The sequence below is a fragment of the Macaca nemestrina genome, chromosome 3 (genome assembly GCF_043159975.1).
Source record: "Macaca nemestrina isolate mMacNem1 chromosome 3, mMacNem.hap1, whole genome shotgun sequence".
In the NCBI taxonomy this organism is placed as follows: domain Eukaryota; kingdom Metazoa; phylum Chordata; class Mammalia; order Primates; family Cercopithecidae; genus Macaca; species Macaca nemestrina.
In genome coordinates this window covers 87,234,655-87,253,935 of record NC_092127.1, presented here as the reverse complement: position 1 = coordinate 87,253,935, position 19,281 = coordinate 87,234,655, and the positions used below count along the sequence as shown (strand labels likewise).

General features: G+C 35.5%; 1 protein-coding gene across 3 annotated transcripts in view; it reads left to right on the top strand.

Annotated features, from left to right (window-relative positions):
- The first annotated feature begins 1,990 nt into the window (after positions 1–1,990).
- Positions 1,991–19,281, top strand: part of LOC105486347 (B cell scaffold protein with ankyrin repeats 1) — a 316,935-nt gene continuing 299,644 nt past the window's right edge. The window contains exon 1 of one of the 3 annotated variants that reach the window (XM_071093247.1): positions 1,991–2,245. In XM_071093247.1, coding sequence (XP_070949348.1) covers positions 2,176–2,245 — 70 coding nt within the window. In that variant the 5' untranslated portion in view covers positions 1,991–2,175. Of the gene's footprint in view, positions 2,246–3,088; positions 4,149–19,281 lie in introns of those variants that run through there. The other 2 variants (XM_011749205.2, XM_071093246.1) reach the window with 2 other exon arrangements.

Below are 19,281 nucleotides of genomic sequence, written 5' to 3'. Positions count from 1 at the left end.
CATTTGTAAAATATGGTTAAAGATTCCTTGTTTTGAGAACCAAATGACATGAATATTGTGAAATTCTTACGTAGAACATAGCATATAGAATACTTAAAAAAAAAAGAGTGTTGACTGCAAACAGTAAAACAAAAGAATAAATAAGTCAGTCAATCGGGTAGTCAATGGCTATTTTCTTTTTCAAAACAAAAATGAAGCTAGAATAATTTTAACGGAAGATTTTAAATATTTTCTAACACAATCTTATTTTTTTTAAAAAAGAAAAAAGTCTTCTTTTAAAAAAAAAAACAGCCCACAATTTTCAGCAGTTTTTCCTTTCTTTTCTCTATTTACTAGCATTATTTGACATAAGTAATGGAAATGAGCATCTGAAAATATAGTGAATTTTCATATTATAAATCTTATTTTCTATAGTTTTGTTAGGAGACAGTATAACATTTTATATCTAGCAAAAACTCGAATACAGTAATTTTAATTTATTCATTAATAATGATATAATTTTAATTTATTCATTAATAATGAATAAATTAGATGAGATATGCAAGGCTCAGAAATATTAAGAATTTCTCCAAACACCCAGATGTTGAGGAGCAGAGTCAGGATGGCAGCCACAACCTTCTGACTTCCAATCCAGGGCTCTTCATACAAGAAGACTGTCCTGTATATGTGACAGATGTCCTGTATATGTGACAGATGTAAGTTCCTATCTGAACGCTGTCTTTATTAACAAGTTTTTGTGTGAATAAATGGGTGCCTTTGAAGATCTGGACACTTAACTGGGGAGCATCATCCTGAGTGTTCATGTTGGCTAAAGTAGCTCTTGTCAGCAGATGCATCAGTTAGAATATTCTTTTCTCCAGTGGGTTTGTTTAAGACATACTTTCCTAAGAATTGAGTTTCTGAAAACTGACCACCACCCAAACCCTGCAATCCAAATTTCTGTTTTTGCCCATGATGCTGAAGTCTCTCTGTTAACAGGCCTATATAGAAGACAACCATTTTTTCAATATAATAGTATTTCATAAGTCAGAATAAATCTTTTGTTCCATTATATAAAGTTCAGAAAATCAACATAATATTAATAATGATGTTAAAGAAACTACTGGAAATCAGATAAATACAATACAACCTATAATTGTTTTCAAGGTTTTTGGACATTTCACATACTTCTCCAAGTTTTCTACATTGTTAGAAAGTTCTAATAAGTTCATTTATGTGAAAAAATTAACGTTTTCTTTGATACTTGATATTTATACTATTCCTAAAAACCACTTCATCCGAGAGAAAGTTTCAAAGAAAGCCTTCCTTTCATAAGAAAAGGAGAGGAACATTTAAACTATGTATTATTACCAAATTGATAGTCAAAAAATATCTTCAACTTCAAAAGGCAAATGACTAGTTTAGACGTGCTTGAGGGAAGAGACATTCACTTTAAGGTTCTGGGACAACTGCTTTGATGTATCACCATCTTTAAAACAAGCAAACAAACTTTTGTTTGGAGGGGCTATTTAGAGCCATAAATAATTTTTTACTGGGTCTATTTCTGAGTTGGAGCAGGAGTAAGAAATACATTTTATATGGGATTTTTAAATCACTTTTCAATTTACGAACCTAGCCTAGAAAGTCTGTAAAATGAAATATTTTAAAAATTACAGTATCTGTAGCTTCATTTCCATATCTATCTATGTATCTATCATCCATGTATCTACTCATCTATTTATCTAATCATTCTGTCTTTCCAGCAAATGTTCACTTCTGGTTTCCTTACGTCTGCCTGGAAGTGGGGGTAATATGGCAGTGTGGAAGACCTAGAAAGGGACAAGGAGAGCTACAGGAACAGAGGCCTAAATATATCCTAGGTGAAAAGGTGAGGAAGGAAATAAAAGCAGAAGTGTTATAAGAAACCAAAGCGGCCTTTTGAGAAGGGATGCAAGAGCAGGCCCCTGAGCAGTTTCACTTCCTCTGGGCGCCCAGCAGAGCGGAGCCCTGGCCTTGCGGGCATGAGCCCCGGGGCTGCGTTTCCTGAGACCTGGCCGCAGCCGCCCCGGGTGGCAAGCGGGCTGGGGGGAGCCGAGGGCCAAAGGAAAAGAAAATCGCGAGGAGTCTCTGGCCGGGAGAGTTCAGGCAGCGCTCGGCGGGCAGCAGTGCGCAGGCCCCTCGGCTTCAGCCGCCACAATGCTGCCTGCAGCGCCGGGCAAGGGGCTTGGAAGCCCGGACCCGGCCGCCTGCGGCCCAGCGCCCCCAGGTGGGTAGTTGCGCATTCGGAGGGGCTTGACGCGGAGGCCAGGCTACGGGGCTCTGCGGAGACCAAGGGCCATCGTTAGACAGCAACTGCACTCGGGCACTGAGGCAAGGGCGTTCCTGAGATAGGGCTTTCCCTTTTATCCTTTTATCCTGCCGCCGGGCAGACCAGAGAGTTCTTCTGTTCCTAACTTCTCTGAGGGGCATCTGCACGCCACGAGGAGGGAGCGCGCTGGGAGTTCTGGCCAGCGGGCCACCCTCAGTGTCTGCAACTTCTGAGGAGCTGGAACTTTCCCCAGCACCCGGGTCAGGGTCCTGTAGTTTCTAAAGTCACTTTGGAACCTGTTTTAAAGAAATGCGCGTTTTAAAATTATACGTAATCATTTTCAACAGTCGGTAAACACAGCAAAACCGCTCATTTGTAGCGTCACCCATTTACCTGCCCGTCCTGACAAAGCCCAGCCTGGTGAATTGGTAGCGCGGACTGTAAGTGCCTTGCTTCTTGGGCAGGCAGCTTTGCAGAGAAGCTCTACCAACACCACCTCCCTAATCCACTGGCTTTACTAACTTGGTCAAAGGAAAACAGTCAACTTGGTTGAATGCAGTAGATTTACATTTTCAAATGGACGTTAAGGAAGTTTTATTTAGTTCTTTTTGAAGCATTTCAAATGCATTTGCAAATTATTTGATATGAAAATGTTTTTTAAATTAAAACTTCACTTAGGTATTAATATTACTGGAGTGTTCTTGGTGAGAAATGCAACAAGAAAGTATATTCTGAGTAAAATTCCCTTAATTTGCTGAATAGAAATAAATTTCTCATACCTTTCTAGAACTTTTTAGGTAATGTAATTTTGGTTTTAGCTATTTCTGTTGGCTAGTGCATTTTTACATAAATAAACTTTAGGGATTGCTTTAAGTTAAATAAGAAGTATATTTGTGTCAATGAAAAATGACAAGAAAGGACTTAGAGCCCATGATGTCTTAATATATTAGTATTTTAACTATTGCATATTGACATTCTTGGAAACTGTGACTCTGATGGTCTGCAGCAGAGCAGCCTTTGCTAGCATCTGCAGATAAAACCAACCATGTGTTTCGAACTTTGAGCAGATTACCTCTTTTGTAATTTCAGTTTAACAATTCTGTTAGAGAATGGGGTACAGTTTGTTTCAAACTTCTAGATTAAGCAGTTTAGACAGAAAATGGCTTTTATTTCACTTGATACTAAGCAACACTTTGAGGCACTTGCTATTGTGAATAATGCAAGAGTAATGTGAATCAGTATTTATAGCATTCCAGTTTTTCTTGTTCCTCCCATGCATTCCCCCCCTCCCCATCTCCTTGGGTCCTCCATACAGTATTTATCACTTGCTTCAGTTGCTTCCTTTTCTGGCCAACATAATGAAATGTTTCTAACAACGAATTGTCTTTTGACATTATCCCATGTTCATATTCTTGATATGAGTAATATTCTAATCTTCTAGCTTTTATAAATCCAATGATTTTTTTGTTTGTTTTTAATGGAGAGCTCCCTCTCTCTCCAATAACTATCTTAATATGGCACATTGGGGGTCAGTTGGTCCAACTGCTTCATTTAGAGAAGAGAGCACTGAGATCCACAGTGTGAGTTGCTCATGGTTTTATAACTAGTAACTATTTGAAGGTCACCCATTCATTAACTTAACAATAAACTTTTGTTCCGCCACAAGAGTCATGTAGTAATAAGAAGAGTGTAAAATGGTAAACACAGTTTCATGCCTAGGAAGATATATTTCTAGCAGGAGGTAGAATGTGCTGCTGGACAACATTAGTGTATCCTGCCATCAGAGATTTATTAACTGTTGAGTTTCCAATTAGTTCTTTAATGGAAGCAAGAAAAATAGAATACCCAGTTCTCAAACAAGGTAAGAATGATGCATGATGGGTGAAAATTCCACTTAGAATGTATTTTCTGGTTTGTATTTAACTAGATATTTGCTATCAGTGTCCAAAAGAGAGATTCTCCCTGTTTTATTCCAAAACTAATGATTTGAAAAACTTATTAACTGCTATTTTAATTAGGGAGTGATTATTTATTAAATCACAGATTTTCCTCCACCCCATAGTTTTTTTTTTAAATTTTTATTGATATGATTTGATGCATCTGATGAAATTTTAATAAATGATTTGCTTAAGAACAGAAAGCATGAAAGGGTGGAACTAGCATTTAGACTGTTTCACCTTATGCTGGATGCTTATACATAACTTGTGAGAAACATGGTTTGTCTAGGTCTCTGTCCTCTAGCTTGAAGTTCTTAAAGATTGAAGCTTTTTGCTTTGACTGCAATCTTCCAACATAGCCAACGTCCTACATTTGTTCCACGAAGGAAATAACCTGGTTCCATGCTGGTGGCTGGAAAAACTTTCTTTCTTCAGACCAGTCTGGAAATGTTCTGATAAGGTCACTTTTGCTAGGATTTTAAAGACAAGGAGTGCTTTTAGAATATCTTCACCATAATAAGGAATAATTCTGAAAAATGCAGTTGCTGAAGATTTCAGGGTTAAATATCAGCATATTCAACGTTACACCTGGGACAGTAGAGGAACCTTTTCTGCAATATCTATCGTATTGTAGGTGGTTATGCCCTATTTATGATGGTCTTTTGACTCATACTGCCTCAGATCTAGTCCCAGTTTAATTGCCTGCCTTACCTATGACCTTGAATAAATAATGAAATCTGTCACTATCTCAGTTTTATTTTGTTTATTAAAAAACAAAATCCGAGAGAAGAAAACCTTTATATGAAAGTTGTTTGGGGGATTAAACGGGAAAATGCAGGTGAAGTCCTTTTCAGGGTCTCGTAACAAATAGTAACTGCTTTATACATGCTAGTTGTTATATTAATTCTTAGGTCATTGATCAATAGTGTCATATTTGCTTGTATAAGAGTGAGAGTTCTTATCGAAAAACTGCCTCATACTGATTGCCTCATACTGACTTGAGGGACAACTTAATGGGTGAAGCAATCAAGCTCCCATACCAAAAATATTAGGAGGTATGGCCTCTTGTATAAAGACACTGCTGTATCCTTGGGGAGATATTGTGGTTAATAGTTCTGAGAGGAGAAAAAAAGAAATTCATAATGAGAAGAACTAAGGATAGGCTGATTAAAAGGCCATTAAACTAGAGCAGTTGCAGGAAAGAATAAAGGAATTTAATAGGACAAAATGAGAGCATGCTCTGTTTTCTCATATCTGAGTACCAGTTGTGTGACTCAGTTTACATAATATATAAATATATTTGAAAAAAATAAGCATCAAACAGAAAAACTGTGGAATACGTCAACTTATAGGAAGATGAAGAATCTATTTTACCAAAATATTTACTGCTGGGTTAAAACAAAATTCCAAACTAAAATGAGGAACATCATTCCTGACAAAAATAAATCACGTTTTAAGAGTTTAAATGGTTGTTGCTTTGTCACCTAAGTTACACTTACTAATTTACTGCTTTCTTCATAGAATATAGAGTATCTTGCATTAATTTTGGAGACAGCTATGAAATAAGAATAGAAGGGGCAAACATTTCATAAGTTATTATTTAAAAATTAAGTTATTATTTGGCCTTGTAATTCTTTCCTGTTTTAAATATAAAGAATGGTATCTAAGCTTTAGTGCAGACATTGAAATTAGTACTGGTGGTGAAAATATCAGATATCATATGGAATTATACCCCTCCAGTAATTAGTTTTTAGTCAGGGAAAAATAATGAGCCTTTTAGACATTTACCCCTGAATTGAAATCTCTTTGTTGTTTCTAAGTGTTCTGCACTGAAATGATCCAGAAAGATGACTTCCCTCTGTAATCATGAAGAGTAATTAATCAATGCTTTGTGATCTTTTACAAGATTTCCTTTCTATCTAGTTCATTAAAATATGTTGTTATGTTTCATCATGCTATGTGTCATATCTTTGTTTCTTCTAAGTGTCTCTGCCATTTTCCCATATTATTAATTCCCATTGCTTTGTTTTTATATAGAGACACACTGAAAAGTATAAGAACAGTCTCTGACTTGGAATTCCATTTACTATATGCCTCATTTTTTTTTTTATCTGATACATGCTGAGGACAATTCCTCCTTTGGTCGGGAGCAATATTCTCATTCCTTTTTAGTTGTAGGATCATGTCTAATTTTCAGAGGAATAATGTGGTGTCAAGACCACTTGAAATTTTAACCATCTTATAATAGCTTCTGTTTATTGTGTTTCTACTTTGAATTCATATGAAATGGGAATCATACTAGTTGATAAGTGAGGGTGTCAGAAGAGTAGTGTCTACTCTGGACAAGAAGTCGTATTGTTCAGTATAGTCATATGAAAATATTTAATAATTCACTGTGTTCTTTCATCTATGGAAGCTTTTCTAAACTGTTAAAGGTGAACTTTTAATTCACCATGATTTTTATGTTTTTTTTTCTAGGATTGGGGGTGGAGAAACACACAAGGGCATGATTCTATAAAATCATTGAAATGGCAGTTGTAGAATATTTATTGTTACTGTCCGAAGAATCTCTAAGATTACACATTTTCTATTGATTACATTTTATTTAGATTTAATATATTGATGCAGTTCAAAATATTGGGAGATGAATGGGTTTTTAGTACAGTTAGTAAATTATTAGGTCGCTATTGTAAAAAAAAGTAAGTGAGATAAAATTGAGGCAAAATCTACCCTGGTTTCAGTTAATGGGATAATTTCTTTAATTCTCTCCTAATTTCTTAGTAAAAGCTTAGAACTTTCACTACTTTAAGTACTTATTTGTAGGTCAGAGACCTTTCCTTTATCACGTCCTATAGATCCACAGCCATTTAAATAAAGTAAAATGAGGACAATTATTCAGATTCCCAGAAACAGTCACTTGGGCCAAGAATAGGCACATGATGCAAGCCAGCCAACTGGTTGCTTAATGGCCAGTGCCGCGTGTTGTCAGGCTTATATAGATTTGTTGAATCTGTGTAAGTATAAGCCACATATATAATCTGTATAAGCCACAAAGTCCTTTTGTCTTATTAAACGAAAGAATAAAGATTCTTGTCAGTAGAAGATTAAGAAAAGATGAGATTATTGTCAGTGGAAGATTCAGTATACAGTATAAGATGACAGTTAGTTACCTCATGTTTAAGATGGCTAAACAGAAAGAAGTTGTGATGAGAGAACTGAGGAGACCGAAAGACAAAGGGAGTAGTCTCGATTTCTGATTTCTAGTGACAGAGCAGCTGCACTTGTTTTTTTGATCTTATCTGTCCATGAAATTGCTTATAGTATCCTTACATGAACTTCTCCTTACATGAACTACTTTGAGTGAATTTCTCTTTTTGGGAGGAAAAAAAAGTTTGGGCCAGCATACCTTTATTTCTCAAAAACTGCCAGCTATCAGCTTCTCTTTTCAAAAGTTGTTGTTATTGTTAAAATGATGTCTTCTATGTATCTTCCATTGAAAATTAAACAATCTGATAATTAAGTCTGTTCCTTTCATGCACTATGAATAGAGTGTGAGTAAGTCTGGTGGTCCTGCAGATGAGCATATTTCGGGTGCCCTGCCTTTATTAGTGAAATTTGAAGAATGTCCATGCATTTATTTTTATGTTTTCAAACTGAAATCCTTAGAACTGGAGAGAAAATAATTCATTCAAAGGTTAGTAATATAAGAATTAAACACTATTAAAAGGTTTAGAGCTTTGAATTATGTAGCTATAAATTTATAACAACTTTTTCCCATGTTTTGTTAACAGGATATTTTTATTTATCCGAAAATTTTATAGCATACTGTTTCTGGCAAGTTTTAAAAATATATTTAAATTGAGGCATACATTAGTGAGAGAATGGTTGGGGCATTTATCTTAGTAAATGTCACAAAGTGTGTTTACTTAGTAAAAGAGGAAGACGAGATATAAAACTAGGGATTATCTTCAACCCCCCCAGTATATGAAAAAATACGGCACCATGAACAGGCCATTGTGAAAACTTTATATACAATCTCAGTGGATTAATATCAGTATGAAGCAATACAAGTACTGTGTTTTAGAGATTAGTCTTTTACCAACCCATTTGTCTGCAATGGAGTAGAAAGTATAGTATCTCCATTAAGTTATACATAGTGTGTTATTAATGTTCACCTTAGAAAATAAGAATTCAGTGTGTTCTTGCTAAACTTCAGAGACAGGAACAAATTAATGAAGTTCAGGTGTGATCAATTAAGTCCAATGATGTCAGTGAAGAAATGAGACACAGAAAGACAAAATTTTTTCAAGATGCGACAAGGTTACACTCACAATGTTATTATAATGAGTGAGGAGAAGAATCTGAAAAGTAAACCAAAACCTAATTGCATAAATTTGTGTAAAAAATTCTCCAAGTATAATGAGGAGCTCTTGAAGAGTTTTTAATGAGGGATGGCATGATTAGATTTTGTGTTAGAAGATCACATGAGCTGCTGTTGATAAAATTAATTGGAAAAGGGCAACGATGGAAGTTGTAAAACAATTAGGGGTCTGCAAGGAGTAAAAATACAGGGAGAAGTGGACAGATGTATTAAGAACTATTACTTACATACCTTTCGTGATATAATAGATTTGGAGTCTGAGGGGGACAGAAATGTGAAGAATGACACCTAGGGTTGTGGTCTGTAAACTTAGGAGAATCCAGAATGTGTCATTTACTCCATTGGAAAGGAATGAAGGAACAAGAGGACACCGGGAGGACATGAGAGAATGTCATTTCAATTTCAAACCCGTTACATTTGAGGAGCATGAGAAATAGTCATGTTAAGATGTCAAGTAAGCAGTTTGATTTTAGGATCTGGATGTCAGAAAGGCAGCTCAGACTGGAGATATAAAATTAAGAAAAACATTGTATTTAAAACTATAACAATGAATAGGATAACATAGATAAGATGACCCAGGATAGAGACCTGTGGAAAGCAAACATTTCAGTGTTCATACAGAAGGAGGAGTTGCTCAATATGACTGAGGGGAGGCTAAAAAAAAAAAGAAGGAAAAGAAAAATATAGTGATAAGAATTAAAACATAGAATGTTTCAGGAAGGTACAATGGTGAACTGGCCTAAATTCTTTTGATAGGTCAGGCAAATTGAAGCCTGAAATTTAGCCAATGGATTTAGTATCATGAAACTTACAGATGACCTTAGAGAGAGAAGTAAGTAGCTTTAGTAAAGGGGATGAGAGCTGAATGGGAATGAGTGGAGGAAGGTAAGGTGATGGAGGCCATGGAGACGCCCTTTAGAAATACGGCTGTCTGATAAGCAGCTGAAGATGTGCCATCAAGGAAAGCATTTTACTCTCATTGTTGCTTTAAGATCAGTGTCACTACAACAATTGTTCTCAAAAGCTGATGGCATCACACCAAAGGGGGGGTTTCTGCTATGAAAACTTTTAGAGAATAGCTCTATGAATTCCATTAGTAATACACTTTAATGTGTAGATTTTCTTATGTGTTTAAGAATTTCTGTCTCTTCAAATAGTATTTCTAGTTCTAGATCCTTGAGGAATCACCACACTGTTTTCCACAATGGTTGAACTAGTTTACAGTTCCACTAACAGTGTAAAAGTGTTCCTATTTCTCCACATCGTCTCCAGCACCTGTTGTTTCCTGACTTTTTAATGATCACCATTGTAACTGGTGTGAGATGGTATCTCATTGTAGTTTTGATTTGTATTTCTCTGATGGCCAGTGATGATGAGCATTTTTTCATGTGTCTGTTGGCTGCACAAATGTGTTCTTTTGCGAAGTGCCTGTTCATGTCCTTTGCCCATTTTTTGATGGGGTTGTTTGACTTTTTTCTTGTAAATTTGTTTAAGTTCTTTGTAGATTCTGGATATTAGCCCTTTGTCAGATGGGTAGATTGCAAACATTTTCTCCCATTCTGTAGGTTGCCTGTTCACTCTGATGGTAGTTTCTTTTGCTGTGCAGAAGCTCTTTAGTTTAATTAGATCCCATTTGTCAATTTTGGCTTTTGTTGCCATTGCTTTTGGTGTTTTAGTCATGAAGTCCTTGCCCATGCCTGTGTCCTGAATGGTATTGCCTAGGTTTTCTTCTAGGGTTTTTATGGTTTTAGGTCAACCTTTAAGTCTTTAATCCATCTTGAATTAGTTTTTGTATAAGGTATAAGGAAGGGACCCAGTTTCAGCTTTCTACATATAGCTAGCCAGTTTTCCCAGCACCATTTATTAAATAGGGAATCCTTTCCCCATTTCTTGTTTTTGTCAGGTTGGTCAAAGATCAGATGGTTGTAGATTTGTGGTATTATTTCTGAGGGCTCTCTTCTATTTTGATGTCTCTGTTTTGGTACCAGTACTATGCTGTTTTGGTTCCTGTAGCCTTGTAGTATAGTTTGAAGTCAGGTAGCATGATGCCTCCAGCTTTGTTCTTTTGGCTTAGGATTTTCTTGGCAATGCGGGCTCTGGGTATATACCCAAAAGATTATAAATTATGCTGCTATAAAGACACATGCACACATATGTTTATTGTGGCACTATCACAATGGCAAAGACTTGGAACCAACCCAAATGTCCCTTAATGATAGAGCAGATTAAGAAAATGTGGTGGCCAGGTGCAGTGACTCATGTCTGTAATCCCAGCACTTTGGGAGGCCAAGGTGGGCGGATCACAAGGTCAGGAGATCGAGACCATCCTGGCTAACACGGTGAAACCCCATCTCTACTAAACACAAAAAATTAGCCGGCTGTGGTGGTGGGCACCTGTAGTCCCAGCTGCTTGGGAGGCTGAGGTAGGAGAATGGCATGAACCTGGGAGGCAGAGCTTGTAGTGAGCCGAGATTGTGCCACTGCACTCCAGCCTGGGCGACAGAGCAAGACTGTGTCTCAAAAAAATAAATAAATAAAATAAAATAAAATAAAATAAAATAAAGAAAATGTGGCACATATACACCATGGAATACTATGCAGCCATAAAAAAGGATGAGTTCATGTCCTTTGTAGGGATATGGATGAAGCTGGAAACCATCATTCTGAGCAAACTATCGCAAGGAAAGAAAACCAAATACTGCATGTTCTCACTTATAGGCGGGAATTGAGCAATGAGAACACTTGGACACAGAATGGGGAACATCATGGAGTGGGTGAGGAGGGAGGGATAGCATTAGGAGATACACCTAATGTAAATGATGAGTTAATGGGTGCAGCACATCAACATGACACATGTATACATATGTAACAAACCTGCACGTTGTGCACATGTACCCTAGAACTTAAAGTATAATTTAAAAAGAAAAAGAAAAGAAAAGGAAAACAGAAAAGAATTTCTGTCTTGTTTTTTTTTTTTTCATTCCTTCTTCTATGTTTCTAGAGCTCCTCCTTCTCTTCTTCCCATTCCTCTCCTCTTTCCTTTTTTCTTTTTCTTTTTGGTATTGATCTTAATGGAGAATAAATAGCTGATACTTCTTTCTGTGAAAACCTTGGTACAGTGTTGAATTATTCCCTAGCTTTACTTTCTATATATCATCCCTTCCTTTTTATCTACATTGGAATCCATTCATCCTCATTAAAATCCTGTCTTTGCATTTGCTTTGACTCCTTGATCCATCTATTTTACTGTCACAACTACTTGATAAAGCTCTGCTCCTGAATAAGTCTTTCTAGCTCTATTCTTCCTGTCTGAATCCAAGAGACTGACTATTGCTAGACAAAAACACATTAAAACAGGTTGGTAATATAACTTCAGGCAATTCTTGTTACATCATAGTTGTTTCATATAAGATTTGTTTTTAAATTTTTAAATTTATTTGAGATAGTTTCTCGCTGTTGTCACCCAGCCTGGAGTACAATGGTGCGATCTCAGCTCACTGCAACCTCCACCTCCTGGGTTCAAGCAGTTCTCCTGCTTCAGCCTCTCAGATAGCTGGGATTACAGGCACCTGCCAACACACCTGGCTAACTTTTGTATTTTTAGTAGAGACGGGGTTTCACCATTTTGACCAGGCTGGTCATGAACTCCTGACTTCAGCTGATCTGCCCGCCTTGGCCTCCCAAGGTGCAGATATTTCTGTCAAGTCAGATTGCTATGATCTTACATGTTTTCTATATTCTGATGGGCAGAAAACTGTATGCTCTGCTACCTAACACTGTAGCCTCTAGACAAGTGGCTGTTGAGGACTTAAAATATGTCTGGTTCAGATTGTAATGTGCTGTAAATGTAAAATACACACCAGTTTTCAAAGACTGAGCACAAAAAATAGAATGTAAAATCTCAATAATTTTTATATTAATTACATGTTAAGATTATACCATTTTGAATTTATTTGATGAAATAAAATCAGTATTATTGTAATTAATTTACTTTTTATTTGTTGCAATATGGTTGCTAAAAACATTAAAATAACATATGTGCCATGCATTTGTGATTTGAATTAAATTTTCTGTTGGATAGCAATGCTCTCAGCTTTCAGAAAAAAAAATTCCAATTAAATAAATTAGAAATTTTATTTCTCTCTCATGAGATATTGTTGAATATGTATTATGAGATTACTCTCATAAAAATGTGAGCAAAATTCACAGTTCCTCCAGCAGTTTAGAGGAACCTCTGTCTATTCATGCTCATCACACAAAGCATTTTCATAGTGATATTTTGCTATTATTTTAATTAGCATTTTTCTGTTGAAATTGAGTGCTTTTCATATATTTCTTTGGCATTTTGATTTCTTCTGTGTGTTATATATTCATATCATTCATTCATATTTCTCTTGTGCTTTTTGTCTTAAAAACTTGTAAGACCACATTACATATTTAAAATGTAAACTTTGTCTTACGCATCACAAATATTTTTCTTTTATCACTTATTTGTTAAATAATTTTGATTGTAATATTTGCTGCTGTTGAACACTTTTTAACACTCATTGTGTCAAATATACTTTTCTTTCATAGCTTCTGTTTCTTGTCTTGACTGAAGACACCAGTGCGTTCCTCTCGAAGTCCAGCCACCTACCTGCTAGGGTCTAAGGATCTTTTATAGGCACAGGATGGGGGTGTGGCAAGCCAGGGTGGTCTTGGAAAATGCAGTATTTGGGCAGGAAAACAAAAATGCCTGTCCTTACTTAGGTCCGTGGGCACAGGCCTGGGAATAGAGCCCTAGCTAGGGACCACACCCTCCTCTACCCAGTACTTCCCTTCCCACTTTCAGTATCATTTAAAGGGACCACACCCTTCCCAGTACTTCCCTTCTGTATCAGTGTCTTAATGATTTTTGTGATGAAGCCATTTCTAATATCATCATACAGGTAAAAGAGTAATAGTTGATATAGTTCTATGAATAAAGCTTTAGTGACATATTCAGAATTGCCTAAATGATTTCTGAAGTAATTTAGTCCCTATAGGGTATAAATATATACAATGTCTCACCTAGATCTGTGAAGGTCAACATAATAATAGAAAGCTTCCATTAAGCAAATTTCTATTTCTGAGCAATATATGGGTAATTAGGAAGCATTTATAATTATGGAAAGAAAACAGGGGCTGCTTATCTATATCTTTTATGAGGACTAGTCTGCTAAGAAGTTAGCAGTTAGCACACATTACATTTCTGCTTTCAGTAAGGATGTATTTTGTGTTTGCATGTAGTAATGACCTCTTAGAATCATATTCTGATCTGTTGCAGAAATGATCTAATGGCTGCTTCACTTAGTGGTTGTAAGGCCCTATGTAGCTTCATTATAAGACCTCTCTATACCTCACGTTTTTTCTTCTGGAAAAGATGAAAAAAACAAATAGTATACTTGGAACAAAATTGGTGCTCTGTGATTGACAATTATGGCTGTTGCTGGGTGAGTAGGTGAGTTGCCATGTGGGACATTATGAAAGTTGACTTATACTTTTCTTACCTGATCGTCAATTCCTGAAATATATGGACACAGACTTCCAAGGCTTTATTCCTTTAGTACTCTGTTGCCCAAACCGTGTTCTGTAGCATACGCTATATGTCCTTTGGAGAAAAAATTCTGTGGGGAAATGTTCTGAATATGCATATTAGGATATTTAAATGTGTGAGAGATTCTGCAACACTGTCTCTTCAATTTCCTCTTAGACATTGTTTAACAAATATTTATTTAACTATGGGATGCATTGTTGTCTCAACATTGATAGAGAAATAAGTTCTTTTGAACAAATTTGTCATCTCTGTTAAATGGCAACTAGTTCTTGAGAGAATGATTCTTTCAGCCAGAAATAGGTAGTACTGCTTTTAGTTATGTTTTCTTTAGTATTATGCATACCATAGTGTAAATAAAGTTATGATCCAGTCTTGGTGGCCATATTTTCATTGAGTGAGAGGGAGGGAATTAATAGGAACAGAAAATTAAGGGGCTATAGTATAGGGAAAATGGCATTGGGAGTTGACTAGAGCACACACAATTTGCTTATTTCTTTAATTCCTTTAGATTAATTCCATCTATTCAGTTGGGGTGAGTTAGGGTTGTGCTAGTGAAAATGAGAGGAAAATGAGAAAGTGGTTATCTATTAGGGAAAGTAAAGTGTGTGTGAATGAAATGGAAGTAGGAAAGTGCATAGAGAATTGTAAATACAGTTGACTCTTGAAAACACAGATTTGAACTTCATGGGTCTACTTATATGTGGATTTTTTTCAATAAATATATTGGAAATTTTTTGGATATTTGCAACAATTTGAAAAAACTCACTGATGAACTGGGTAGCCTAGAAATATAAAAACATAAGGAAGTTAGGTATGTCATGAATGCATAAAATTATGTCGATACTAGTCTGTTTTATTATTTGCTACCTTAAAATATATACAAATCTATTATAAAACCTTAAAATTTATTAAAACATAGTTACCCAAACACTTACAGACCATACATGTTGTTATACACATTTAAGAAGAATGTAAACAAATATAAAGATGCAGTATTAAATCATAACTTCATACAATTAACTGTAGTACATAGCGTCCTGCTATAATAATCTTATGGCCACCTCCTGCTGCTATTGCAGTGAGATCAAGTGTTGGGAGTATCTGCTAAAATGGTGTGTGATGACAGTCAAATCTGAGTGAGTAGTTTGTCTAATAAATTGCATATCACAGTACAAAGAGATGTCTCGTGGTTCTTGTATGTTTTTCATCTTGTAAACCTTGAATAATGCCATGGGACTCATAGGAAGTACCAATAGTGATGCTGGTAGTACTCCCAAGAAGAAGAGAAAAGTCATGACATTACAAGCAAAAGGTGATTTGCCTGATACATATTGTAGAATGAGGTCTGCAGCTGCAGTTGCCCACCATTTGAAATGGTGGGCAATTCATCCTATAAATAGATGATGTAAACTTACAGTATTGATAAATACAGTACAGTTTTGTAAACGTATTTTATCTTCCTTATGATTTTCTTAATACACTTTCTTTTCTCTAGCTTACTTTACTGTAAGAATATAGTATATCATACATATAAGGTACAAAATATGTGTTGATAGATTGTTTATGTTATTGGTAAAGCTTCTAGTCAGCAGTAGTTGAGTTTTTGAGGAATCAAAGTTATATGGGGATTTTCAACTGCTCAGGGGTCATTGCCCCAACCCCTGCATTGTTCAAGCATCAATTGTATAAGAATATTTTGAATGTGTGTGTTTGTGCAGTTAAATAGCACGTGTGCATCTCAACTAATCATATTATTTTGAAGGTATTTCACATGTTAGACTATATAAATCTGCCACTATGCCAATAATCATGTAAACTATGTAAGTGACATCTCATTTAAATATTGGAATTTCATACATCAAAATGTTCCAAGATCAAGAGCTATTTGACTACTGTGGCTACAAACAGATTTTTTTTTCATGTTAGAACTGTTTGTCAATGAAACATGTTTAAAGCAAGCATATGGGCTGTTAAGAATCATCCAAGTAAATTATTGTTGAAATATTTTTCTACCTAAAATGACATTAACTTATATAAATGCAAGTAATTTAGACAAGAATGAATTGTATGTCTTTTAGGTTGACTAGCTTAACAGGACATGTAGAAAACAACATTAATATGATAGTAGCTTTAGTACTCAGATGGAATGCTCTTTAAAGAAAAGGGTAACTTCTAGCATCAGTTTAGTAGACATAAGCACATTAATAGATGCTGGCTGACTAGTTAGTACCAAGAGTGACATTAGAGTAGCTAATTAAGTATATGAAAAAGGACAAATAATGTTGTAGCCATTTCTGAATGCCACATGTCTGAACAGCCTCAGAATTCTTATATCCAATCTTAAACTAACACTCTGGTTTTGGTAATCTTTTTCAAACTCTTTGGTTTGCAGAAGAGCTTCATTTGATTATGAAAAAGATCTTTAAAATTCATGAAGGCTTTTACACCTAAAGAAATCTTAAGGTGTTTTCCAATATGAAATTAACTTTTAATCTGATAACAAGTAGTATAGTTATTTTGGCTAAGATTCCTACAACCTTTTAATATAACTTTGAATATTTAGTGAACTATAATATCTTCAATATCTTCTAGGGCAAGTAGAGAGAAAAAGTGTGATTAGGGTCTAAAAGCAAATAAAATTTAATATCCTCTATGTGTGCCTAGAATATTAATATCTTTTGTTTTATTTTTCTTTTTCTAAAATAATACATGAACATAATTGAAAATATGTCATAAAGACAAAAAAACTAGAAAAAAACTGTCATATATGTACTTCTAGGTTTTTTATACATTACTTTTATTAGTTTTACTTCAGTTTTGTAGCTTTAATATATTTAATATTTGTACATGCTTTAAAAATGTTACATTTTCATGGCTATTTGTTGAGGTGTCATTTTTCAATATTTTAGTTTTGCTCTTGCCCCATATAAATCTATTATACAATGTTTAAAAACAAAATACAAAATAAAAATCCTCAATGATTTTGTTGAATAATAGGATAGATCATCCTCCATATAAGCCTATTAATTAATCTACAGAAAGACTGAGTAGTTCTTAATAACGTAGAAATATGTTGCACTGGATTTGAAGTTGAATAAGTACAGGATGAAGCCTTGGCTCTGTCACTAACAGAACTTCACCTTTTGCCAGCTATGCAACCTCTCTGATGCCTAGGAGAGGCAATATTATGTATATTGATATTCACATTAATTATCCATGAGACTAGTTGGTTCATAATACATGATGCATAATAGTAATGCAATTAATATCTCTGATCTGAACAAAAGCACTGCAAAGATGAAAATAGCTTTTGTTCAGCATTTGGAATTTAGGATCTTCGTTGAGAAAGAGTAAAGGCCCCATAATCTTATGGAGGGATAATTATCCGTCATTCATTTATTCTTCAACCATTTATTCGTGCACTCCTGTGCTCAATTCAGGGGATACACAAAAGGTGGATACTACCATCAGGGATTGTATTTAAGTGAAATAGGAACAGAACAAGTTGAACAGCTCTATTTCATTTTATCTTTACCCTAACCCAATATCAAATGACTCAAAAACGCTAAGTTTACAAAAGTCTGAATAATTCAGCCATGAGAACTAGTTAGCAAGGACAAGCAACAGTTAAGAGTGTTTTCTTTAGCTACCGGGGGTGACTCCTGATGCATAACTGCTGTTCCAGAAAATCACCAGTCATTTCAGAAGGCAGTCATGAGTACAGTCCCCTGGGACACTGCTTTGCAAATTTCAGTTATTCTCATAAGACCTTCCTCAATTTTTGGTTATTCTACCTGTCCTCTTGTACAGGAAAAATATTTCTTAGACTGACTCCTTTTTTAGCTTAAATGTCATATATTTTAAAGGAGCACTTTATATCACTACCATAAGAAAATCATTACTGCCATAAATAGAAGGTAAACATACAAACATACAGATTGAAAATAAAATGGTGTTGAAAAAAATTATAGCTAAGGACAGGCTCTGGGCATAAAGTTTACTCTCTTTGATAGTGTTGGGATTCACGAGGAACCAGGAGCTCCAAACCAAGACATTGTCCTGGAAGTCATCAGGATTGGATAAGTATTCTAAAATAAACTGACTTTCTCCCTCTGTGACTCCCTGCCACTGTGTCTCCGGGAGATTAGATCCCTCCCACTGTTCTGCAAAATGAGATTTCATTTTCCAGAAAGTTGAAACAAAGTTTTGTTAGCAGCAGGTGTCAGGCACTATGATAAATGCTCTACATACTTTATCTTACTTAATTCTCACAACACTGATTCCATAGGTGATGTTATCCATGTGTCACAAGCGGGAAATCTAGGCACAACGAGGTTCATTGTTTGCTTCAGGCCATATAGTTAGTCAGTGATAGAAATGGATTTTTAAAATTCAGGGTTGGGCATGGTAGCTCATGCCTGTAATCTCCCAGCACCTTGGGAGGCTTAGGTGGGTGGATCACCTGAGGTCAGGAGTTCAAGACCAGCCTGGCCAACATGGCGAAACCCTGTCTCTACTAAAAATACACACACCAAAAAAAAAAATTAGCTGGCTGTGGTGGCGCACACCTGTAGTCCCAGCTACTCGAGAGAGTGAGGCAGGAAAATTGCTTGAATCTGGAATGCGGAGGTTGCAGTGAGTGGAGGTCACACCACTGCACTCCAGCCTGGATAACAGAGCAAGACTTTCAAAAAAATAATTAAAATTTTAAAAAATAAAAAATAAAATCCTAGACAGCCTGTCTTGAAACCCTGGCCCTTTAACCCCTATATGTTTATCTGAAATAAACTCATTTAATTCTTTTGCAAATATATATTTGTGCCCATACCAGAAAGGTTTTCTTCCCATGTAGACATTTCCATTTTCTAAATAAATAAGGTTCTAGTTTTTCAACAGAAAAATATACAACATAAAATATGATATTATCACCTACTAATAAATCAACATGGAGACATTCTTTCCAAGGGATACAACAGACTGGCACAATTTCCAATTGATAAAAGTAAAAATTTATAGAGTTTTGCTACTTTCAAGGTCCTTGGAGGTGAATAAAGTAAAAGAAAGCAAAATATCTACAATGTAAGCTAGAAAAATTGTGTCT